The sequence below is a fragment of the Amphiura filiformis genome, chromosome 4 (assembly GCF_039555335.1).
Source record: "Amphiura filiformis chromosome 4, Afil_fr2py, whole genome shotgun sequence".
NCBI classification, from domain to species: domain Eukaryota; kingdom Metazoa; phylum Echinodermata; class Ophiuroidea; order Amphilepidida; family Amphiuridae; genus Amphiura; species Amphiura filiformis.
In genome coordinates, this window is record NC_092631.1 from 77986555 (window position 1) to 78012476 (window position 25922).

Below are 25922 nucleotides of genomic sequence, written 5' to 3' on the forward strand. Positions count from 1 at the left end.
TCCCTGGATTATTTTTGTTGGGACAAAATAATGATATAGTTTGACGCTTTGAAATACAGTTATGTTCATCATAATAAAGTTACAAAGTTAAAAAATAATATCGAAATATTGTAAAATCAAACATTTCCCCTCATAAGTTGCAATACAACATATTGAGGAAATTGATATGACAGATTTTTAAACTTTGATATGGAAAGATACCCCAGCCCTGTTGTCTCACCAGAGAAGATGAGCAGAAGTCTTTCTATCTGATGATAAAAAAAACCCTCTAGGTATGATTACGAAAATGTTTTAAATAACTATTATCTACAAAAGTTTTATAACCATTAGTGTTAACATAAAACGTCTTGTGTTATGATGTGAAGGGTTAATATAGGCCTAAAAACAGGGAAAATCTGTTCCAACTGACCAGCAGAGAACAAAGGATAAGCAATATCAAATTAAAATCAGGGAAAATATGACACAACCTCCAATGGGGGAATAACAAACGTATAAACGTATAAAGTTAAAAACTCTTTTAACTTTGTTTTATACGTTTTGTGTTATTCCCCTATTGGAAATCGATGTTGTGTCATATTTCCCTATTTTTAATTGTGAACTTGACTTACTCATTCTTTCATTTCTCTTGACAATTTTTCATTTGCCCACCCTATTCCTTTTAAAGGAATTTTTATTATACAAGGCAAAGGGCAAGATTTATGGGCATTTATTGTTGACATCGTGCCTACAGTTTCATATTACTAAGACCTGACTTTTGAGACCATAGAGCAATCATCACATAATATAACAGGAATGGTAAACAAACCGTTTCTGAGTTTGATTGACGGTGACGTCAAACGCGTACTACTTGATGTACTTCAGTAGTTGTGAGTTGGCCAAACTGGGTGAGGATACAAGTTTGGCACTACATGTTGCAAAAGCCCGAACAAAGCACCGCTCAGCAGGATGGTAATGGGTAGGGTTACTACCCATGCGCTGAAGATACCACTGAATAAGCGCCAATCAACTGCTCGTCTTGTTCTCACAAATCCCGTTGCACAGACGGATCCTACTTGACAGTGGGTGGTACTGATTGGTACGCCAAGATTTGAAGCGATGAGAACAGTTGTTGCTGAACCAAGTTCAATCGCAAAACCACTGTATGAAGGTTAAATCAAAAGAGAATATTTCAACACTGGGGTCGTATAAGAAAGGATTCAGATATCATGGATATATCCACTGGATTTTGTGTGTTTGGTGTGCAGCTGTACGGGCGTGTGTCGTCGTGGGGTTGTCTTAATCTTACAATTTAAGATATAAATTGCAAAATCTCAAGGTAGATATTAAAGCACTAGACATAATCAATTCATTTCTTAATTAGCAAAAAGGCCATCTCTAGATGATCTGCGCTAGACCTTTTCAAAACAAGATCGGAAAAGATCGGAAAAACCGCAGCGTTTATTCAATAAGCTAGGGGTCAAATTTGCGCAGAATGAATCAAGCGGAATCACATACCCTTTTGAGTGAAAATACAACGTATTTAGCCAAAATCAACATGAGCCATCACGGATAAATATTTTCTAAAGGTATTGAACTAACACTTCCACTATTTGGCACTTCACAATGTGACAGTAATTGCAGATGTTTGTCGTCTACGGCACATTTGATTTGACCTTCGTGTGGTCTTCCCAATATAAAAATCTCTTGCACAAGCCAAACCCAACGCTTGACGGTGTCTTTCACGCACATTTGTGTTCAGACGTAATAGTTGCGTTTGCGTTAGCGTTGATGACCCGGAATTGTAAACGCGGTTATCCATAACAAACTTCGGAAAACTTCGATTTGAAAAGGTCTGTTATCTTCTTAAACCCCTTAGCTGACAAATCAATTTATAATTTGGGCTATCATTGCTGATTTCAAGATAACCAAACAATTATTGATTGATTGATCTGCTGATATGATAATATGAAATTCATTCCTATTAATGCATGAAAAGACATCTGTACCATTTCATGATTTGTCACCCCGATTTGGCAGTGACGTCAACGCGTTGAGGCAGCCGTTTCGCTCATGCATATATGCGTTATCTTTAAACGCATGCGTGTGTACGTCAGCACTTTGCGCGAAAGCTAGCAATTTGAAGCTGCGCCCAATGCGCATTGACGTCACTGCCACATCAGGGTGAAAATGGTATAATGATGTAAGACACTGGCAGATCGGAATCACTTTAATTTTAAGTCCGTGATCATGTTTCTCAGCACCAATTTGTATTTAACATTTAAAATTGCCTATTATTGTTGCATAATTTTCTAAGTTGTCAAATGCTCACCTTGAGCTAAGGACTTTTAACAGGTATCCCATACATTCCTTAGTCACTCGTATTACTTACTTTGAGGGTGTCATTGGTGTAAGGTCTTCACCCACAGTCTGAATCACACGTCGTCCAAGCACAAACAGACCGAATGAAATACCAGCAGCACCGTAGAATAAAATCCAAAATGGCGTCAGATCATTTTGATGCACCTCTCCAGTAGTGAAGATGATCCAAAGACTTACCAATGGCCCGATACAATTACTGTGGAGATAAGATTGAGACCAGTCTTCTTAGCTCTTGTTTGTGTATAATTATGTCATTTTTGGATTGAATCTTACTCTTACTCTTTTTGTAGACCGATATTGCTATCCAATTATGTGCTACACCTAATGTACTGCCAAATGGCAGGTGTCGCTTATGCTTGGATTGAGATTTCAAACTTGGTTTTTCGTTTCGATCAAGAAAAAATTTAACAAAAAAAAAATACAAATTTTTCTCGTTGAGCACGCATTTCTTTTTGAAAGAGTAATAATTATTTAGGGAAAGGTCAGTTGGATGACTCAATTTGCCATTTCCCATCTTGGACCACTGCATTGCTAGCCTAAGTTTCACAAATGCAAAACTTATTACCTTTTTTTTTGATTTCTTTTTTAGCATCCAAAACTACGAACCTTCACTTTAATGCAACAAGTGGACTATGTACATCTAAAAATGTTTGTTTATTTTGCTTTTTACTTTAGAGCTTCTGTGATATTTTTTACTCTGAAAAGTACACTTTTGCCGGTTAGGGGGGTCTGGTGACCACCCGCACCTACCACATTCCCCCAACTTTTTGGTGGGTTTGGGCCCACGCCCCATACACAAGAAACATGCTATGCCATTGGTAATATCTGTGCGATGAAGGTACCCGTTTTCTTCAAATGTCTTTTTCTACTTTGCTGTCCTGTCTTGTACTGTCCTGTCTGCCCAAACCCATATTAATTTATTTGGCACAATATATTTGAAACCGACCTTGTCAAAATTACTTGTTATCGATGGAATCATACGCTAATCATATCATCCAGCTTTGTGTCAATCTATATATTTATTATTTATTTTATCATTGTAATTTTGAGTAATATTATCTAGTTTTATGATTCCATAAAAGTAAATTTCTTTTCATTCTTATTTCGGCCACATGATATCAACATTGTACACATTAATATTGTAGTGTAAGTTAAATTTCCATCTTCTTCAGATTGGGTGCCACATGCTTCACGCTTTGCGTTTTGCGGCAAAACCATAATGTATTCTTTATCTCGCATTTTCATTTTCTGTACTATTGATGTGAATTGAGATGAAAACAAATAAATTTGAACTTAATGTGAATTTGTTGATAGCCTAATGCGTACCTCGCCTGGTTGTGAACTGTTATAACAAGTGCCCCCAGGAATTTATTTGGCAAATTCAATGATTGCGAAAGCATTAAAATAGTGAAGACAAGCAGATTAAAAATCTGAATTCACGGGTCATAGATATAGGGGCGACGAATTTTAGGGGACGTATCCCCTCAGCCCACCTTGATCCCATCTCGCTTCCGCCGCCGCCACTGTGCTGATTCCATATTCAATGAAGGTATTTAACAAACTTGACCAAATTGTCGAGTCACCAATTAGATAATTTTACATGGATTTATACCTAAGCCTAAACCTAAGATGTTTAGTACCTGACATCATTTCCTCCATGTGTAAAAGCTGCGAAGCAAGCTGACATGACTTGCATTGGAGCACATAACGCCCTTACTTCAGGTGTGTCTTTCACAGAATTCCACTCGTCACTACCTTTCTTGACCATCATGCTCTTTGGTGCATCTTTTTCAAATTCTGTGATGACCACCTTTCCCTCCTGTACTGTCTCGTACGATGGTGGAGTGTCGTCTGAAATATCAATGCCCGAAACTAAACTTTACTTTCATTTAACTTTAATTGTGGCGACAGTCGAAAGTAGTTTCATTCATTCATTCTTGGTGAATGTAATTGAACAAAAACGTTTGAAACTAATGCTATCACGACATAGTGAAGAACTCGTAGTCGTTGGGACAGCGATGAAATAGTTTTGCATCGGGACAATTGCCTCTCTGAGATGCTATGTATTAGGATTATTGTATTTTTATCTGAGTCTAGTAAACCAACACATAGATTTGTATCATACTGCAATTTATTGTTTTGTATTGTATTCTATTGGCTTGTATTTCATTGTATTGCATGGTATTGTATTGTATTGTATTGTATTGTATTGTATTGTATTGTATTGTATTGTATTGTGTAATGTATTATATTAGATTTTGTTGTATTACAGGGTGTCCCAAAAAAAAGAGGCCCCTCATTGCGCCCTCTTTTTCTCCTATTTCTGAAAAGTTGATTAAGTATATTTTGGTATGTAAAGAAATCTGAAATTGTTAGCTTTAATAAACCAAAACAATTATTTCAATGGGCTCACAACTTTTGAAGATATGCCCTTTTGAATAAAAGTACCCGTTTTTCACTCTGTCCACGGATAGCAAACAGAGTTGTTGGGATGGCTCATGCTGTGGAGTGGCCTGCACGATCACCAGACCTCACACCACCTTTTCCTTTGTGGCAAAATCTAAGATCTTCGCAAACGTATTACTGACGGCGCAAAAGGATGGTGCGCAATGCAATTGATGCAATGAGGACCGGGGCTGAAACCTGTATTCGCCAAGGAGGCCACCAGGTAGAGGGCAGAGCAGCACAGTAAACTCAGTTCAGAAGAACCAAAGACAAACCAAACAGCCTTTTAGGGCTACCGTTTATCCTAAAAAGAGAAATGACTAATGTTGCAAATAAAAAAAAGAAATCAAGAAACAACAAAGTAAGAAAGTAAAAAACATAATAAAACAAAAGGCATAAATAACCAAGAAAAAATAAGTAATTGCAAGTAAAGCAAAAGAAGTCCCATTCGGCATCCATTTTACCCACAAATGAATGACACTATTAACAAAATCCATTGCCCATAAACCCACCGGTAAAGCCCATTCCATAAATAAAGTTATTTTATAAAGTTATCATTGAGGAATGTTTGATATTCATGCATGGTATGTTTACTCCTTTTCAATCTTTGAAGTAGCCAAACTTTCTCCGTGGACAAAGTGAAAAACGGGTACATTTCTTTAAAAGAGCATATCTTCAAAAGTTGTGAACCGATTGATAAAATTGTTTTGGTTTATTAAAGCTAACGATTCAAGGTTTTTTTACATACCAAAATATATTTGATTAAATTTTCAGAAATAGGAGAAAAAGGGGGCGCAATGAGGGGCCTCTTTTTTTTGGGGGGGGCACCCTGTATATCTGTACTGCATTGTATTGTGGTATATTGCGTTGTTTAATTATATTGTATTGTCTTATAACCATGATAACGCATTATGTTTCATTCCATAGGAATTTTCATGTATTTTAATTATATTGTATAGTATTATATCATAATGTCTTTACCAGGACAAAGTATCTTTTTCGGATCATCAACATTGTCTTCAACCTCATTGCTGGATGTTGAAGGTTGATCCTTGGAATCTGTTAGAAAATGTGTAATAATATATCAAAAAGACACAGTCTTATAAAACGTCTTTAATATAATAGCAACAAAATGTTTTAAACACACGGTTGTTTAATATGGACATTTATTAAATTTTTAAACTATAAGCAAATAAACATTTATTTTAGCTATTTTAACATATATTTTCGTTTCTTTATCAACTTATTCAGCCTTTTCTGCTTTTTTGTGGTAATTTTCATTCTATAAACTGCACATTTGTGTGCAAATCGAGGGCGCTTTTTTATATATATTATAAGTTATTCCTTGCATTTCATGATAAAAACTTTTTTGAAAATGTCCTTGCTATTCGCTACTCTTTTTCTGATGTTTTAATGCCACTATTATACCAGGGTCTACTCCTTGTAATGATGAAAACAAGATTTAAGATAAATAGCGCCATCAGTGTTCACCTTTACTGACGTCAGGAGATAACTGGCTTTAATCAGAATATCGGGTGTGGAAGATTTGACAAGCCTGTCCTATGTAAAAAAAAGTGATGTGCTGATTGCAAAAAACTTATTGACCCCACTTACGACATTTTGGCCACTAGAGGTCACAAAAGGTCATACAGGGGTCAAAAATTCAAAAGGCTCCAACCTACAGTGACCTACCTACACTACATCTACTTACCTTCATCGTTTTCTTCCACGTCTTCTGTTGCTGTATTAAAGAATGCAATAAATTGTAGCCATTTATTCATGACAATTTTTTTATTATTATTTTGTCATGATTACCGCCTAAAATATCATTTACAAAACGCTCGCAGATTACATGATCATATTTTATTGATGAGATTCAGCAGGATCGTTCTAAAGGGGGAGCGAGTTGGCGCAGCGGTAGTTCCCTCGCCTTGCACCACTGAGGTCCCGGGTGCAAGCCCCGGAGAGGCTCAAGGACTCATGTGCACTTGGTTTATCCCCAGTGGCGTAGCCAGGATTTTGGAACCGAGGGGGCACAACTTGTAAATGTACCGACGGAAATATTTTTTGCCGACGGAAGTTGTGATTTGTTGACCCAAATATTTTTTGCATGGTTTGAAAAAGTGAAGAGCAAAAAAAAAAAAAAAAAAAAGGATTATAGGCGGAATCAACATAAAACACAAAATATTTATGTAAAATTTTCATCATTTTTATATAATTCTCCCCATTTTTCTTTCTCCTGGGTATAAAATAATCTATTGTTAACCCAATTTTTTTTCACCAATGCCTTACGTCTACCGACGGCCTTACATGAACCGACGGCCATGACGAGCGGGGGGCACCGGCCCCCTGCCCCCCCAACCCCCCCCACTGGCTACGCCACTGTTTATCCTGATTCCATGCCCGCTCTAGCAGGGTTTCTCCGGTTTCATTCTGTATCGCAAAAATCGGTGATTAGTTGTTTGGTTATCAAAAGCTTCCTTCACCCAATGGAATTTGGGGAGCTGCACAGATAATTGGTGGATGTTACAATCTAAGTGCGGATAGGTTTGAGCCGTTCGGCAACAACTGGCCTAGTTGATGCGATCTGATTGTGATGATTCACCATGGCAGCGAAATTGGGTCCTCTAAGATCTAGAGAAAATGCGCTATATAAATCCACACTTTATTTTATTAAAGTCAATTAAGTAAATAAGTTCTGGTAACAATATTATAGTACTCACTTTTGATATACAAGCTGATTAAAAAAGAAGTAAACTCAAGTTTGATGGGCTACTACGATAAGTGCCTAAGTCATTTGTTGTAATTTTGAGAATAAAGTACAAAATCTTGCCACCCGACTGCCATAATAATTACTTTGGGGTTTTCCACACACACACGCAAAATTTTAAGGAAATTGGTCCACGTGAAATGCACTAAATTACGTCTGCAAAAAAATTACTTTTTTAAATGGGTTATGGGGTTTTGAAGCTCGGGTGGCACCATCCCGTCAAAACATATTTCAAGAACCACGGAGGGATATGACACATGACCAATCTTCACCATTTCACGCGTTTCTTTTACTTTGTCTTTTTAATATGTTTATTCCACATTACCTTCCTTATCAGTTTGTTGTTCCTTTTCATCAGTTTCTTCTGTTGGACTGGGGTCGCTGACATTATCCTCGCTCTTTTTTGTTTCCGTTGCTGCACCTGATTCTACGTTCTCGGCACTTTTAACTCTTGTAGCTATAAACAAAAATAAGCAAATCTAGCATTTTACTGTCTGATTAAGGCGGATTAGAAGGGATCGCGACAAATAAGGCTAACACACAAGAATGGCATGGGTTCTATCCCAAGGGGTGTCATTTCCGCGCCCATGTCCACGCCCAATATATTATTGGTCACAACTCATGAAGTAAAAGACCTAAGGAAGTATAAATGGAAAGTATTGATTTTCTTGACTCATTTCGTATAAGATCGATGCTTTAATATTAATTCATACGCTCTTAGATAGTGTGATAGTGAGAACCAATCAGAAGATCGGGAAAACCAATCAGAGCAAACCATGCATTAATTGTGTTTCATACTAGATAGTGCGAACCAATCAGAGCAAACGTTATTAAAATACGAGGTGTGCATAAATATTGTATTATTGCACGGGTTTACGGGTTAATGCATTTATATTTGCTTGCATTTTACAACATTTTTATTGTGTGTGGGGGGTGTGGGGGTGTGTGTGTGTGTTATTGTTGGGGATGTTTTAGTGAGGGTAAAAATTTAGAAACTTGTCACAACTCACCTAAGACCCTCTTCCTTGTGACTGGTATAAGTATGAATATTACCAATATTGCAACACCTACACCCGTTCCAATGGCGATGGCAAAGGTCTCCCATAATTCATCAATAGCTTTGAAAACTGAAATATTGACAATGCCATTGTTAAATTGTTGTATGTATGATGCATTCAACATAACGGTAATAACAATATGGACACCAAAGCACCTGCCCTCAACACTGTCAATAGAGGTTGTGCATAATGACGTATCATACAGTAAATATGGCGGACTTCTCAAATGTATTCAACAAAAGCATGATTCATCTACCGCGACAGTTCGTCTCACACACATAACTAATGCACTACGATCAAATAGGTTGATGACAACATTTGATTGAATGGACTGCACTGCGCCATGATTACGGTGAATGGTGAAGGACACCGGTTCAAATCCTTTGTTTGGAGCCAATCGATAAAAGTATGCAAGGCTTCTATACGACTTTTGACATTCAAATATCGGAGAGACGAAATATTACAATAACATTGGTTTTTTATGTTGTGATTCGGTATTAGATTTATGGCATATTTAAAAGGCCACGTTTTCGGTTGCTTAATAGTTACCCGTTCGCAACTTTGATGAGTTTTCTGGTCTGATACGTCAATCGCAAATTATAGAGATGATGAGAAATACAAATTCACAAAACCTTAGATATTTTTATTCCGCAAGCTGTACTTACTCTCTGATGAGCCGTAAAATATCGAAAACATGTTGACGAAAAATACCAGAAAATACCAGAATGGTAGGGAAATCAATCCATTACGCAGCTGATTTTTCTGGAAATTAATTAAAGCAAATCCACCAATGAGGTTTATTCATCAATTGCTGTTCATTATTTTAATTTAATTAGACACAAAAGGATAAATGACTGATAAAGAAAACAGAGGAAGAGAGAGGAGACAGACGGTAGAGGGAAGGGAAAAGTAATAAGAAACTTTCACATGTTTAACTAAGATACTAACTATCCTGCAGCTCAAATTGGAAGGCAATCATGCATTAAAGAACAATAGTTTCCACGGCTTTAATGGGACTCAAACCTGCCATCTCTTACATGTCTTACTTCATCCTCCGTTGGTTATAAGTCTGACGACTTACTGACTGCGTCAAATAGGCAGTTTGAAAAGGATAATCAAAATATGAAGCATAAACCTCAACATTTTGGCTTTATTCCTTTATTCATATTCATTTACCTAAAAATAATAAATTTTGTAAAGATTGAATGGCCATTTTGCTTATAAATAGCACGAACATTTAGAGATGACATTATACAATTGTGGCGATTCACAATACGATGCGCCGCCATCGGTTGCTCTTTCCGTTCTAACCACCATTGGATTTTAACGCGAATGTGATAATAATAATGTAGTAAACAGCTCCACGAGGATTCCATGTGATCAATAAATAGAAAATGGATCTACTATAACGGTAAAATGCTGCTTTACTACTCATTTGCGTGTAGCATCATTATATTGATATTCAAACACACATTAACATGTTCCAGTGTTGCATTCGTATTACGCGGGTTTTGGATGTCGACATTTTCCCATTATGCAGTGCGTATTTTGACCTCTCTCCTAGCAAATGCTGGAGGCGCATCGTATTATGAATCGACCGAATTATCTGGCAAGACTGAATCTCTGCGTCGTACTGTTTTGTGCAGTTGTGTGTGAGTTGACGGGTAAATACACAAATCCACAATATTATCATTCGGAATCAACAAAAGATATCTCAATGGGCACATTCTTTCAACAATGTCTGGTTCATAGTACAAACGGTCATGACTAAGTAGAGCATGGAAAGGATTTGAACCGTTTTTTGACTTTTATTTTTGATGGCTCACAAAAATACTTTTGATGGCTCACATAACCATATTTACTCCAAGACATTATTGATCTCGTATTATGATAACGTGAATCATTCCTCTATAACTGTACGGAAAAAAATGATAGTAACCTTAAGCTACAGTGATATCGATATTTAAAGAATGCAAATTTCACAGAATTAAATAAATTTCAACAAAAAATATTTTGTGTGAAAGTCATATTTTTGTGATATTCCTTGTTGTTGTCTATATCCTGGTCTAGTATAGACATAGTGGAATGCCAAGCATACGTACTGATTTCAAGACGGAGTAGTTGAGTATAGTGAAGATAACTGATGAAATTGCACCAGAGATAGCAGGTGAACAAAACCATGACAAAACTGAAAATATGAATAAACAGAAAAGAGAAAATAAGCTATATGATTTTTTTTCCACGTCATGTGACTGCAACTTCTCTTACATTTCAAAATTGGTTGGTTTCCGTTTATTTTTATCTCACGCATGTCTTGAGAATTGAAAACAAAGAAACGTAATTTTGGGGTGGAAATATATCGTCGTGTCACTGTCAGTGCATTTTTTGTTCCAAATATGTTTAATTGCTTATTATATTTTAACGTTTTAGTTAATTAAAATCTAATTTAACTTATTGCTTCTCAGACTTGCCTAATAGCTTAAAATGTGTGCATATTGTATACGAACCATGCAATTAGGTATCAATGTGCACTTTACTTTTAATACACTGTTAGAGCACTGGGTATAACATCCGTTCCCTGAAACACTTTTAAATCACACAATAATGGGTAAACAATTTTTGTCTAAATTCACCTTTCCCGGTGTTTGTTAAACTGTAACCAACATTGGATAAAAAATTTGCACAATTTTTGACCCAACCTATGCGGGTTGCTCACATGGTGCCCAGCACTGGCCAGCAGTTGGGTAAAAATGGTACCTTTTACTTAACTTGGGTAAAAACTATCCAACTTATGTAAAAAGTAAATTTCTGGAAAAAAAATAAAGCAATGTTGGGTTAAAATATTACTCATTATTCTAGCGGTGTATGAGTTCATGTAAAGGTGTTATGGAATCATGTCATGTTCAATGTCCATTACTGATTCACTATCGCCATAGTAATGATAAAATTTAGTTGAACTCATTAAGCACAGTTATGCATGTATTGTATAAACGAAATTGATAATGTGCATGATTAATGATTGGTTAATTGTGTTTGCACTAATCATGCTGATCGTATGATTATATTATTAATATCATTTCATTTTTATCGCAGCAAGGAACAGCTACAAACGTGTTAACAAATATTATATTACGTACAAAATGTCGATATTTTCGAGATTTTTTAAAAATGACTAAATGATGGAAGGAAAATCTGTCTCCCTGTTTTCTGTATCAGTCTGTAATAACAAGGCTACTCCAGATAGAAATGACAATGCGTACAATATTATTAGTACATTTTCTGCATAATGAAATACTTAACCATGCTGTAGTTATAGCTGAATGTCTTTCAGGGTGATACAGCAGGGGCTATTTTAGGAGACAAAAGTCACTGCATGTTGGCGATGTAGTCTCGGTAATATACCAGCGTCGGCGAGCTTGCGGGGAGGGAGTGTTGGAGGCAGGGGCGTAGGTAGAGATACCCCCATCATAAAAGACCAAAAATGTCCACAAAGAAACATGCTTTTTCGGTCAAAAAGTCGCCCAATTGTGAGCGTAGTGAGCGAAAAAAATTAGGTTCTTTGGGGAAAATTTGGAGAAGGTCAAAAAAAAAAAAAAGCCCCCTTTTCAAAATCAGCCACCCTTGTTTGGACGGGGAGGTTCCCCCCTTGTGTTTTGAAGATTTTTAAAAATACCCATTTGAGTGACTAATTTTTGACCGTATTAGTTACAGTGCACCATTTTATTTATTAAATGTCCAAACCAAGGACCAAAATGTAGTATAAATAAAGAAAATTATAAGAAAAAATAAGGGTTTGATTAAAAAAATGTTCATAATATCAAATAATTATAATTATGTGTTTTGAAAATATTGTAAGCTTTGAAATTCATTATGCAAATGATCTTGCATAATTAATAAGCAAATTAGTACTAATTAGCATAAATTTGCATAAGTTAAGAGTCATCGCAAAATTTTAAGTTTCTCCATAACGGCTTTATAGATTTTCTTCAAATTTTCAGGGATGGCTGGTATCATTAAAAGCAACATTTTTGCAAGAGGGATTTGGAATAACTTATGACATTGCTTGTTTATGGCTAATATAATTATCTGACCTTTTTAATACCCGCCAGTAAAAACAAAGTTACACCCTAACCAATTTACATATTTCACTTTTTACAACACAAAAAGCCAATTTAGATATCTTAAAACTAATCTGAAAGATTTTCCCATTTCCCCAAACTGGCGTAAGCACGCAAAACAATTTCCATATTGAAGCTAAAATGGTCAAATAGGCCTATGATACAAAAGTGGAACAAATACGCGAGAAGAGCGCAAAACTTAGCACCTTTAACGATAAAATGGCCAAATATGAGGTTAAATTTGTCGGAAACCCACATACGGGCGTCGACATGGGGGCGTCCCATATATGCATAGAAATATTTCAAGAACGGATTTTTAATTCTCACTGCACGGAATTTTAATATCACTGCACAAACATGCCAGGAGGCACGTTAAAATAGCGCCTGGTTACGAATCACATGCACAAATCATATCAATTTCGATGGTAAAAGCATGAGTACCCGGGGATTCATGGAATGCCGGAACCGGGATTTTCGCCTGGGTTCTCGCACACTGGTCGAATTTTTCGCAGTCAGTATATTCGATATTCTGTATGTGCCAAGGTCGTATGCCACACTAAGAGTGTTGCTGATCATGCTAATTGAATATACATAATGTGCGTCAATCCTGGGGAAGAGGGACACATACCACCTCATTTTCAAAGTGAGGTGGACATGATTTCAAATGTTCCCTCACATTATTTGGTAGATACAAGTCACAAGCCCATGTTGTTTTCTGTAATATATTTAGAATCTCGATAATGATCAAAATGATAGAATTAAAAGTAGATTCAAACCCAAGTTGTCATTGTTGGATATCGCTCACCTGGACAAAATGTACCGGTGGATGGTAATGCTTATTGTCTAGTATATTTGCGAAATTATTATAAACTCTGTATTGAATTACTTCTTAACTTAAACCTAATAAAGGTATATTGTACTTACTAATAAGAATAACAACTCTCCAATTCACACCTAGACCACCAAAGGCTACCAGATGAAACCCTAGAGAAGCGCCGACGATACTATGTGTAGCAGAGACGGGGATTCTAAACCCGGTGGCAACGAACAGCCAGATACACGAGGCTGGAGATGTAAATTTGAAGAAATAAAGCTCTGTATTTACGGATATTACATTTGATTTATAATATATTTAACTGCTTACTAAGAACGGTCAATAAGTTCTCGCAATCATTATTTATCTCTACTTAAACATGGCTTTAATGACATTTACTATACGATAAATACAACTTGTGGGTAATGGTGAATCTAACGGACGAGGGCACAAAACACATCAAGGATCAATAAATGATACAAGAGGATACCTTGAATATGAACAACAGGAAAGAAAACAAGCAAGGTACGCCAACCTGATGTGGGAAAACAAGTAAAAAACAGACTAGACAATATGCAGGGGTAGCAAAAACAGCAAATGTAGGCATTAGAACTAGAAGTAGGTAAAGTTCGATAGCCAAAAATTACCAGTTCCAAGGCTCAAAAAAGTGCTAAACCTGCAAAAACAACAAGGTAATGGTACACTAGAACAAGTGATGAAAATCACTGTGCACATAAACAGACTCGGTAAACAGACAACTTTGTAACTTTATCTTTCAAAACAAATGTATTATTAGTGATGTTGAATTCTTGATTACGTAATGACATTAGCATAACCATGCTAAATTTTGTTCTTGGTATTTAACCACAACATCGTGTGATCTAATATTAATCAATCTTTGTAGCCTGAGATGTGGGGTGACAACGTGCGATGTTAACTGGCAAAGTAGCCGGAAGCCTTCAGGTAATTATGCGATGAAAACGGGTGGCTCCCGGGAGTGGCTGCGCCGATTGTCCTCCGATTCGTCCGTTGATTAAGTGGTAGGGGGCCAGCTATTTTGACCATTTTAATGAGAACAAGATCACAGGTGACTATGAGAAGATTTACGCTGTTTTCATCATTCAAAGTTATTTCAAAGTTGAAATCAGTGCCTCGGTCGTTTTTACCTTCATTTTGGCTATTCAATCGTCTGTCAATCATAACAACAACCCGATAATCTGATTGGCCGATTACTTGTCAAAGCTTTGGACAGCGCAGAGCAGCGCTCTTGAAAGGAACACAAATTTGAGCTCATTAACCGGACGCTAGCGTCAATCAGAGCAAGGGACCGCCGCGGTTCTTCTCTGAAACCGAGTGTAGGTACCATCCTGGATATAAGTGTTGCAGCAGCTTGGTCCCTATCTACCCTGGACCTGATGAACAACAGAATGATAGCATATCATTCGCATCGAAGAAAATCTGATTGACAAGGCGTTGTCTTCTATTTTGCTACCAGTTCTGGCTCAAGCCCTCAAAATCGGACGTTTTAATGCAATTAGTTCATGTTAAGATTGCTTCAAACATTTGCCAATCATACTTATTAGGAAGCCCCGAATTGTGTCGATAATATGTCTTTCATTGTCTAATTGATTAATGGGCTATATTAACATACTTGTACTTCGTAATTGTACCCAAGTATTATTATGTTTTACGGTATTCAATCTAGTCTATATAGTTACCTGCAAGTGCGCATAAGTTGCCAATCATGAGGAGCTCTTCATAGCCTTCATAGAGGAGTGGATCGAACAGACCTTTTCTTATTGTATCCGATACTTTGTAACCCATCAACATAGCACCCCCAGTCTCGAAAATCGCTGCTATGAAACATGCCTATAAAGTAGAGTATCATAGTTTAATTGGGAACAATTAGCAATGACATGTTTTTATTCTACCGTTTCCTTCAGTTTGCCATATTTTAAAACAACTTAGAAAGATCTTCCAAAATTTGTGAAAATAATGTGCTGCTATGTTTACACTATTTGAAACTAACAAAGATGACTCCATATTATAATACACCTGCCTCACCACTTTAGTAGATTCCATTATTTTTAACATACTTACTTGATATAGTGTGAGCACTTTTGCTCCTACAGATGTACCGAATGAGTTAGCAACATCATTGGCACCAAGAGCGACACCAAGAATAAATGAAATGATGAAAGCGAGCACTACGATCCAGATAACATCTTCCTTGTCAAAGGGAAACGGTGGTGGTGTGGTACCTACGAACACGAATAAATCATCGACCAACCACATATTGGCATCTGTGGTTCCTACAATGGTGAGCGAGAAAATGTCCTAAGTTCAATTTCAGGTAATTATTGATGATAATGAACGAATGTTTACAGTTATCCAGCAGCTGAAAACTTGAAATCAACACATTTTGGAACATTTATCAATCTAACGCTATCAAAGCTCCCGGCAAATGCTATACAGAACCGCTGACAGGATTGACCGCTAAGGATTTCCTTGATGGCCCTGTCCCGTCTTCATGATATATGAGATATTTGATTGGTATAAAACAACTTACCTGGACAAATTTTGTATATGCGAATCCGTATGTTGTTGTTCTTACTATTATGTTATTTAATGCACAAGTTCATTGGCCCACATCGGGGCCCGCATTCATATCTCATAATAGATATGGTTTTCGATTCAAAAGTCCATTCGATTCAAAGGTCCTATGTTTTGATAATTATCATAATCATTTGCAATGTACAGCCTGGTCGCGACTATTAATAGCGATTAACTGTATAAAAGATAACAAAATATAATATTATTAACCCTGGAACTACTGAGCCATATGTTGCCCGGCCGGGATATGTTAGGGGCGCACCATTAGATTTCAGGGGGGGCATGGGAGTTTTTGAAAAAAAAACTTTGCCCACTAGTGAGAAAAAAAAAAAAACTTTGCCCACTAGTGAGAAAAAAAAAAAATTTTTGCCTCACTGATGAGTAAAAAAAAAAAAATTTCACCCACCCAACTTTGTATTAAAATGTACATTAAAATTGAAAAAAAATAACTTCGCCGCCGAAGGCGGCGAAAAAAAAAAATTCGGTGCTCTTGGAGGCGAAAAAAAAAAATTCCGCCGCCTTCGGCGGCGAAAAAAAAATTCTACCTGACCCAAACTCCCATGCCCCCCCCCTGAGAATCTAATGGTGCGTCCCTTATAACACTGATTATTAAGAAGGGGTGGTTGTTGCAACTCTCCTAATTTTCAATTATATGCACCATTATATTAAGTACCAATGCACTCTAAAATTCTAAACGGTTAATGTGTTACGTTTGTTTTACAATGGATCAAGTGATTGTTTTCACTTATGCAGTTGTAAATTGGCGCTTATATGTTTTATACGGTGTCATGCAAGGACATGACTTCGGTTCAAATTCTGCAACGGATGTGTTGATTAGCAAATGGATATGACCCAAAGTTTTTGTTTGTGTTTGTCTCGATCCCAGCCGGTCTCATGTCTGTGTTCCTCGTCGCTAAACAAACCTTTTTTGGTGACGAAAGAGCACAAATCGGCTGAGACCGAGACTATGTACGTATGTTATCACTGACGCGAGTCCGAGTCGGGCGTAGCCCAACGAGTGTGATACGCACTTTACATTGGTTACAAACGATACCAACTTTTACCCACTCATTAGCACTCTAAGGGGTGGTGCAATAATTATGTGTACCCCGGGGTGGTGAATTATAGGGGGGGGGGCAAAGATTTTTTGGCAGGCCAAAGGGGGGGGCAAGCATTTTTGGCAGGTCGAAAGGGGGGGCAAGCAATTTTTAGCAGGTCGAAAGGGGGGGCAAGCAATTTTGGCACAGATATTTTGGGCACCGTTTCTATATTACCCCCTAAAAGGCGTAGGAAAACAATACGAACACGTTCAAATATGCAAAATTACCTGCTCGCTGCGCTCGCATTGTACAGTATGATAAGACAATTTAAGGTTTTAAATTCGGGTTCCCAAAAATCTTGCATGTGTAAGGGGGGGGGGGGGCAAAGGTTTTTTGGCACATCGAAAGGGGGGGGCAAAGATGTTTTGGCACATCGAAAGGGGGGGCAAAGATTTTTGGCACGGCCAAAGGGGGGCCAAGCGATTTTTGGCAGACCATTTTGAGAATTCACCACCCCAGGGGTACACATAATTATTGCACCACCCCCTAATGGTTGTCTTGAAAAACATATCATTATTAATGGCTGGTCTGTGTGCGTGCTTCCTCTCGTGTGTTCCCAACGATTATCATCAATTACGTTATGCCTTAAGGGATCTAAAATGAGCGTTTATTGCGTTTCGACAGTATTTTTTGTGGGACATGAGAGCACCTCAGACCTATCGAATTGCATTCTGAATACGAAGCATGTTTTTCTGATATCAAATAATTTTCATTTTTTGAAAATCACAATATGATACAAATTTTACGACAAATTATAAAAATTTGATATTTTTCAAATTTTGATATATAACAGTCCTCGAAGTAAATTATATAAATCTAATGACATATTCTTAAAGTGTATGTAGCAGGGAGGAAAAGCCGACGGTCAATTGAAAATTTTGACCTTTCATATTGAAGATATGGATTTTTTTCCCAAAAAGACCTAATTTTTTTGGTGTTTTGGGAAAAAAATCCATATCTTCAATACGAAAGTCAAAATTTTCAATTGATCGTCGGCTTTTATCCCACCTATATACACTTTAAGTATAAATCATCAGATTTATAAAGTTTACTTCAAGTACTGTTAAATATCAAAAATATCAATTTTAATGATTTGCCATAAAATGTGTATTAAATTGCGAATTTCAAAAATCAAAATTATTTGATATCAGAATGACATTCTTCGTATTCAGAATGCAATTCGATATGTCTGATGTACTCTAATGTCCCACAATAAATACTGTCCAAACGTTCATACCCCAGCCCTTAAAAAGACAAGTGAAAAACAGAGTGATTCAAAGATAATAACAATAATTATAGTCATCGCTGTGTGTGCCCTCTTGTATGCTCCCTCTCGTATGCTCCCAACAATTATCACTGGAGTGGATGTTATGCCTTGAAAGACATAACATCATTTGATGGGTGAGAGTGAAAAACAAACAATATTACAAAGATAATTACACACTTAAACACCGATCAAAATATAATTATAGCCTGTGATATGATCGCTGTGTGCTGCCTGTTGTGATCCTGCCTGGGTGCTGTGCTGCATGTGATACAACACCAGTATGCTCCCTTAAAGTTCCCTCCCATAATGGTGTAATTATTTATTATTTGGTAATGGGAAACTATTGGTGGTACTCAAAGTGTGCAATACAAGTTCTGTATTATGGGTAGCTATGGATCTCCTCTATCCAAGTACAAAAAGTACAAACATTCCCCACATAATATCGTCAGTGGCTCCGGAACCGCCGGGGACCTGAGGGGGGCCAGCCCCCCTCAATAATTTGGTGGGGCCCAAGTACCCTAGAGCCCCCCCCAATAATCTGAGGTAAAATTCATAATTTTAGGGTAAATTCATAATTTTAGGGTAAAATTCATAAATTTTCAGGTAAAATTCATAATTTTAGGGTCAGATTCATAATTTTAAGGTAAAATTCATTATTTTAGGGTATAATACAAAATGTAAGGTACAATTCATGTAAAAATGTATGCATGTCAAAAGCTTACCCCCTCCCGCACCCACCCCCTTCAGCGTTTCGCGCCTCGGAGAAGGCCACAAATTTTGGGCCCCCCCAATATTCAAAATCTTCCGGAGCCTCTGATCGTTATGACGTCATAATGTGAGTGCAACCTTGCAAAATTGGCAAATTCTGGCTATGTACACAATAGGCAAAATTGATATTCGGCTTAAAATTCTACGAATTTGCTAGTTTCACTAAATTTTCTCCTAACCATAAAAGGAAATAATTTTACAAAAAATGAAAATCATGGACTTTGCTATAGAAACCTATGGTGGGCCTCCCCCCCCTCCCTTCTATGGTCATTTTTGATGGCTGGTCCTAGCCCCGGGTAGGTGTTGGGGTAAAAATGTAAATATTTGGGCGTAAACACCCCTCGTAGTTCTAGGGTTAAAAAAAAAAAGATCGGAATGTCGGATCTGTTGTCCGCATATATTTGTTTGTAAGGATAATGAACTATTGAACCCTTCAGACTCAGGAATGAAATAATACTGATATAATACCATTTTGTAACAGTGTAAAATGTTGAGGGCAATCGACCATTTTCATAATATTATTATTTACAAAAATAAGGAATAGAAACACCGTTTGGTGTCATTCGGATTTCGATCTCATTTCGAACTCAGATTTCGGATTCCGACACTTTTTCTAAACGGCCATAGCCGAGTTATGCCGATCCATTCAGATCTGGAAATAACTACAACCCTGGACAAAAGGGTTGGAATGAAATTAGTACGGTATTGCAAATGAGCCCCGTTCCCCCGATCAATGTTGAATCCTGACATTTTGTTCATGTGCGCTCAGTAGTACCCAACATTGATTGGTGGGGCAGGGGGAGGTATTGAGGGTGAGGGTAATGTTTAGACTTGACACTCAAGAAAGTGCCATTTCATCACTCTAGCAATAACGAAAATATGGCCATTACAAGGTGCACATTCTATTTTTCATTCCAACCTATTTTGTCTAGCATTGTAGTTTGGAACAATGGGAATGCAAAACGATACGATCTCAACCAACTGTTAGGAGGCCGTGGGGCGATTCTGAAAGGGAAACATTTTTACAAAAATGGGCAAAATATGGCAGAAAAGGCCTAAAAACGTAAAAAATATCATGGCGGCCAGCATCCAACAGGGGAGGGTGCTCCATAGGGGCTACCGTCAATGCACCTCCCTGTTCACTTCCAATACCTTCCCCCCCCCCTCCTCCCTACCCCCTCTCTTACCAGGAAGAACCTATGAAATGTTATATTTTAAAATGTTATACACCTGCTTTACTCTTTCAGAACTATTGTACACTGCTTGCTCAAGTAAAATCAGGTCATTTTTACGGAAACTTAATCCCCTTGAAGTGGAAGTCACGACAAAACTTCGTTTCGCAAACTGATTTGGTGTACGTGATGAGCACACACAAATCTATATACCAAGCGTGACGTTTGGAACAAAAATTTATTTTAATCTAATTCATTCAGTTATTTTCAGCAATATGTGGCGTGTTTTTTACCCAAACCAAATTAGATATCCAATAATTGGTCTATTAACTAGAAAATACATAAAATGTAATTATGTTGTCTATGAGGAAATATTCAAAACTATTGTTCTTGAATCGCCATTTTTTCATCATGATTCACGGGAAACTATAGATTTCCGTGTTGACTTCGACTTCGAGCGACTTTAATGGCATAGTGGTTTTGGATAAATAATCCTCCACATTGTGAGCAGATATCTTGGGAATTCATCATCTACATTGTCGGGAGGGCGAGTTAGCGCAGCGGTAATTCCCTCGCTTTGCACCACTGAGGTCCCGGGATCAAGCCCCGGCGCGGCCCAAGGACTCATGTGCACTTGGTTTATCCCGATTCCATGCTTGCTCTCGCAGGTTTTCTCCGGGATCTCCGGTTTCCTCCTGTATGGCAAAAATCGGTGATTAGTTGTTTGGGTTTCAAAAACTTCCTTCACCCAATGGAATTTGGGGAGCTGCACAGATAATTGGCGGATGTTACAATCTAAATGCGGATATGTGTGCGCCGTTCGGCAGCAACCTAGTTGATGCGATCTGATTGTGATGATTCACCATTGCAGCGAAATTACAGCGCTTTGAGTCCTCTAAGATCTGGAGAAAGGCGCTTTATAAATCCAAAATGTATTTTTATTTATTTACTGCTTCCCATTGTCATTCGCCCAAAATCTTCAAGCTGTGGCTACACGCTACCTCAAGGGGTGGGCCGGCCTACCGAAATGCGACAACCCCTTTATTCTCTACAGAAAGAGAGATAACAAGGGCCTCCAACTGAAAGCTTTAACAACGCATTCAAAATGTATGCAGTTGGTGTACTACCACATCATGAATACTCTGAGGAGGCACAGTTCATCTATGGTCACATAGAGCAAAAACAGAGAGGAAAGAAACAGTGGAATGGTGTGAAAGAGCTGCATGAAAGAGATAGACATCTTTTTATCAACGAGCTATGCAGAGGGGCCTGGGCTTTATCAAGGGTCAGAAACGCCAAGTCTAATGTCTAAACAAGGGCATAGGAGCACGCTATCATCCATTACCAAAGATGTCTCAGAAGAGCACCTACTTGTCTCCTTATATGGAATGGAAAAACAAGGTCACTTCCTCGGATGGGAAATAGCCATGCACATGGACACAACATGGAATAGGCTCCTCTACTGCTGGTCACCTGAGATGCTGAAATTTTACCTCAACTCAATTCAAGACACACTACCCTCACCTGGAACAAACACCCACTAGGTCGGTATACTCTCTGTGGCTACAACTGCTGCACAATGCTGCACATATTCAACTGCTGCCAGTACTCTCTTAGAACAAGCCGTTACAACATGACATGTCATGACATGGTACTCCGAGAGTCCACCAACTACAATCTTAGAAATCATTGTTCGAACACTTTTAAGGTCTTATTGCAAATGGTCCCCCTTCTACCCCCGTACAATGTTGGCATGCCCAATATGCTCATCTTCACCATATCTTCTCCAAACATTGTTTGGTGGGGAAAGGGGAGGGGACATGCTTAAGATGAACATTGAGACAACACTATTATAATTCTTAGTTTGCAGTGACTCATATAGCGCGCGCTATATACTAAGAAGAACATGGGAATTACAGTGGGTGTTCGAACACATTTTTTCCGGAATTGTAGTTCTTGCTGATCAACAGAATGTCACCGGCATTTCGTTTAGAACTGAGACTGGAACGAAGTACAGAAATGCAGCATGACACAGTAATGTGGACTGGCAAGTAATGTGGGATGAAGACAAATGCCCAGCTCTGTTCCATCCAGATATCAGAAAGAAAATAGAGATCTAATCCAGGAAGGACAAGCTGCAGGATGGGAACTGAAATACTTCCCTGTAGAGGTGGGATCAAGAGGATTCACAAACAACACATTTCGAACCTGCTTTAAGTTCTTTGGCCTCACAAACATAGAAACCAAAAAGGCACTGGATACTGTGGTGAGAACAGCATTAAGAGCAACATACAATCTATGGCTTGCACGCAACAACAGACACTTTCTAAACTGGGAATTGGTGAATCGTCCGTATATACCACCACTCGACCTACCTGAAGTTGAACAAATGACTAAGCTTTACATCCCTACATAGGACCAGGATCATGTGATCAGCCTAACCTCTGATGGAACTTACACATATCAAGATGTTCCAGCAGTGCAAGTCTTGCCCTGCAGATCCATGACAAAGGGTTTGCTTGGTATACTAAGGGGTGATGATTTGGCACGTTGGTTTCAACACCTTATACGAACAGTTCTTGGACTGCAAGAAGGGAGTAGCCACTACTGCAATGTGATTCCCTGATGTCAACAGGTGCTGCACTTGAGAGTGAGGGTTCCCGGGACCAAAGCGCTCAACCCACCACCGCCCGTCCCCAGTCGGGGGCAGTGCAGCAGAATGTTAGATTGATGGAATAGGATTTATAATATGTCTACATGAGCTTGATACAGCAAACAACAACTTGCTTCATATGTACACGTCCTTAAAAATGTCGATCAAGCCAGGAAGCAGCCACTCTAGACGTTAAAGTTTGTGGTTTTGAACTGCATTTCGCAAACTCTCTATTATCTGAAACGTAACACTACAGCCTGTCTCAAAAGAATTGTGCAAGTGGAAAGCGCCATCAATGGCAATTAGAGAACACTATTGTGACATGATGATTACATCAACGTCAAGGGAGCAGTCCTAACTTTCAAATACCGTTTGTTTCATTCATTTTGGTTTCGACAATCCAGAGATCTGCTTCACTAAACACAAATGTATGAAAACCCTTTTGTGCCACTTTTTAGAAAGTTGAAGAGAATGTTATTATATCGAAATACAGGGTGTCCCCAAACAAAAAAGAGGCCTCTCATTGCACCCTCTTTTTCTCCTATTTCAGAAAAGTTGATCAAGTATATGTTGGTATGTAAAGAAGCCTTTACCCGTTAGATTTAATAAACCGAAACAATTATTTCATCGGCTCATAACTTCTAAAGATATGCCCTTTTAAAGAAATGTACCCGTTTTTCACTCTGTCCACGGAGGAGGTTTGGCTACTTCAAAGATTGAAAAGTGCATATACCATGCATGAATATAAAACATTCCTCGATGATAACTTAATAAAATAACAACTTTATTTTAGGGAATGGGCTTTACCGGTGGGCTTATGGGTTATGGATTTTGTTAAGTGTCATTAATTTGGGGAAATTGATGTGGGATGGGACTTCTTTTACTATACTTGCAATTACTTATGTTTTTCTCGGTTATTTTATGCCTTTTTGTTTTATTATGTTTCTTACTTTCTTACTTTATTGTTTCTTGCTTTCTTTTTATTGACAACATAAGTCGATTTCTCTTTTTGGAAAAAAAAGTAGCCCTGAAAAGGGCTGTTTAGTTTATCTTTGGTTCTTTTGAAGTGAGTTTACTGTGCTGCTTTGCCCTCTACATGGTTGCCTCCTTGACGAATACAGGTTTCAGCCCTGGTCCTCATTGCATTAATTGCGTTGAGTACCAACCTTGTGCGCCGGATACTTGCGAATATAGCAGTAATACGTTTGCAAAGATCTTGGATTTTGCCACAAATGAAGAAATCAATAGGTGTGAGGTCTGGTGATCTTGCAGACCACTCCACAGCATGACCCATCCCAACCACTCTGTTTGCTATCCGTGGACAGAGTGAAAAACGGGTACTTTAAAAGGGCATATCTTCAAAAGTTGTGAGCCGATTGAAATAATTGTTTTGGTTTATTAAAGCTAATAATTAAAGGTTTCTTTACATACCAAAATTTATTTGATCAACTTTTCAAAAATAGGCGAAAAAGAGGGCGCAATGAGGGGCCTCTTTTTGGGGGCACCCTGTACAACATAGTGTGCAATATTTGTTCGTCTTTTAACATATCTTTAGTGACAAAGAACAGTATTTACCACGACAAAATCATTGACATGTTGGGCCTACATGGATTTAATTAGCAGAATGTGAAATATTTGTTTATCTGATAAGTGGAAAAAGAGAATCATCATACCTGTATTATGACAAAACAGTAAAAACAATTTTGTATTGTTGTATTCTTTTGATTTCACGAAGGAACACTTGATCAATTTAAAGCTATCATTGATTTACATGTACAGCCCTTTCGTTGTTAACTAAACATATCTCGAGATTAAAACAAGCAAATTGAACAGATCAAACGGCATTTGAGAGCTAAGACTGCGCTCTTGACGTTGGTGTAAGCATCCTGTTACAGCAGTATTTTCTAATTGCCAAAGAGGGGGCTGTTCACTTGAACAATTTCACTTTTTTAGGCTGTATAATTTTTTTGTTTTTTAATCTGAGTGCGAATTATTTATTTTTATTTAGGTGGTTCCAGACGCAACGTCGCAATAGTTGCAAAAAAGTAAGTTCCAGGATTAGATTTAATTCCAAAACTCTGTTTGAAACTACTGGATTAAAAAGACTAGTTTGCGTCTGACGTCGGGACGATTTGTCTAGGAGTGTCGTGATGAGTGAGTTTCTGAACACGGTGGTAACACAGCGTGCCCTATGGTTAATTTTGCACCTTAAAAATACAAACCGTCTCAAAAACAATTACTAACCAGTCAAGGGTTGAGGGGCGTTTGACTTCAGATGGAAAATAGTCTTTTTGATTATGTTTTAAATAAGGCTAAACATATGAAAGAAGTGACAATGGTCACACTATGCATCCCGTATAAGACCGCCATCTATGTTTACCTTTTTTTAATAGGTTTTGTTTTTTCAATAGTTGGCGCCTTGCTATCTCTTAAAGCATAAAAACAAGAGGTGAACTGGTATTGATTTTCCTCTTATTGTATGTGCGATGATTACGGATAATTTATCTTCCGATTTTCGACAAATTCCTCTTTTTGTATGTGGCATGTTTATGGATAATTTATCTTCCGATTTCTGACAAGCTTTGTCAAAAATAGCTCCACATTGTTGTCCCAATAAACTTTATAGCCAAAATATTTCAACATTCTTTGAAAAGAAATGTCCGAATGTTGAGCTTACTGACGTTTTATGTATCCTGTACTGCTGGACAATTGCGTTTTGCGTATCGTGATACTCCCGCAGACATGAAATTATACAGGGATAAATTGAAGTGGGAAATTGTTTCCAA

General features: G+C 37.8%; 1 protein-coding gene across 1 annotated transcript; it reads right to left on the reverse strand.

Annotated features, from left to right (window-relative positions):
- Window positions 1-857: 857 nt before the first annotated feature.
- Window positions 858-15858, reverse strand: LOC140150398 (sodium-dependent phosphate transporter 1-B-like). Its single transcript, XM_072172411.1, has 12 exons — window positions 15664-15858; window positions 15282-15432; window positions 13674-13814; window positions 10734-10819; window positions 9297-9393; window positions 8584-8700; window positions 7899-8030; window positions 6515-6544; window positions 5785-5862; window positions 3999-4209; window positions 2369-2554; window positions 858-1137 (listed from the first exon to the last, which is right to left on the reverse strand). The coding sequence occupies exons 1-12, from the start codon at window positions 15856-15858 to the stop codon at window positions 858-860; spliced, it is 1704 nt and encodes a 567-aa protein (XP_072028512.1).
- Window positions 15859-25922: the final 10064 nt, after the last annotated feature.

Excerpts from the sequence above, each read along its gene's own strand:
- LOC140150398 (XM_072172411.1), bottom strand. The coding sequence starts at position 15,858 with ATGTGGTTGGTCGATGATTTATTCGTGTTCGTAGGTACCACACCACCA. Across the intron at positions 4,210-5,784 it reads GAAAAAGATACTTTGTCCTG|ACGACACTCCACCATCGTAC; the intron begins GTAAAGACATTA and ends TTGATATTTCAG. Across the intron at positions 1,138-2,368 it reads ACACCAATGACACCCTCAAA|TGGTTTTGCGATTGAACTTG; the intron begins GTAAGTAATACG and ends ACCTTCATACAG.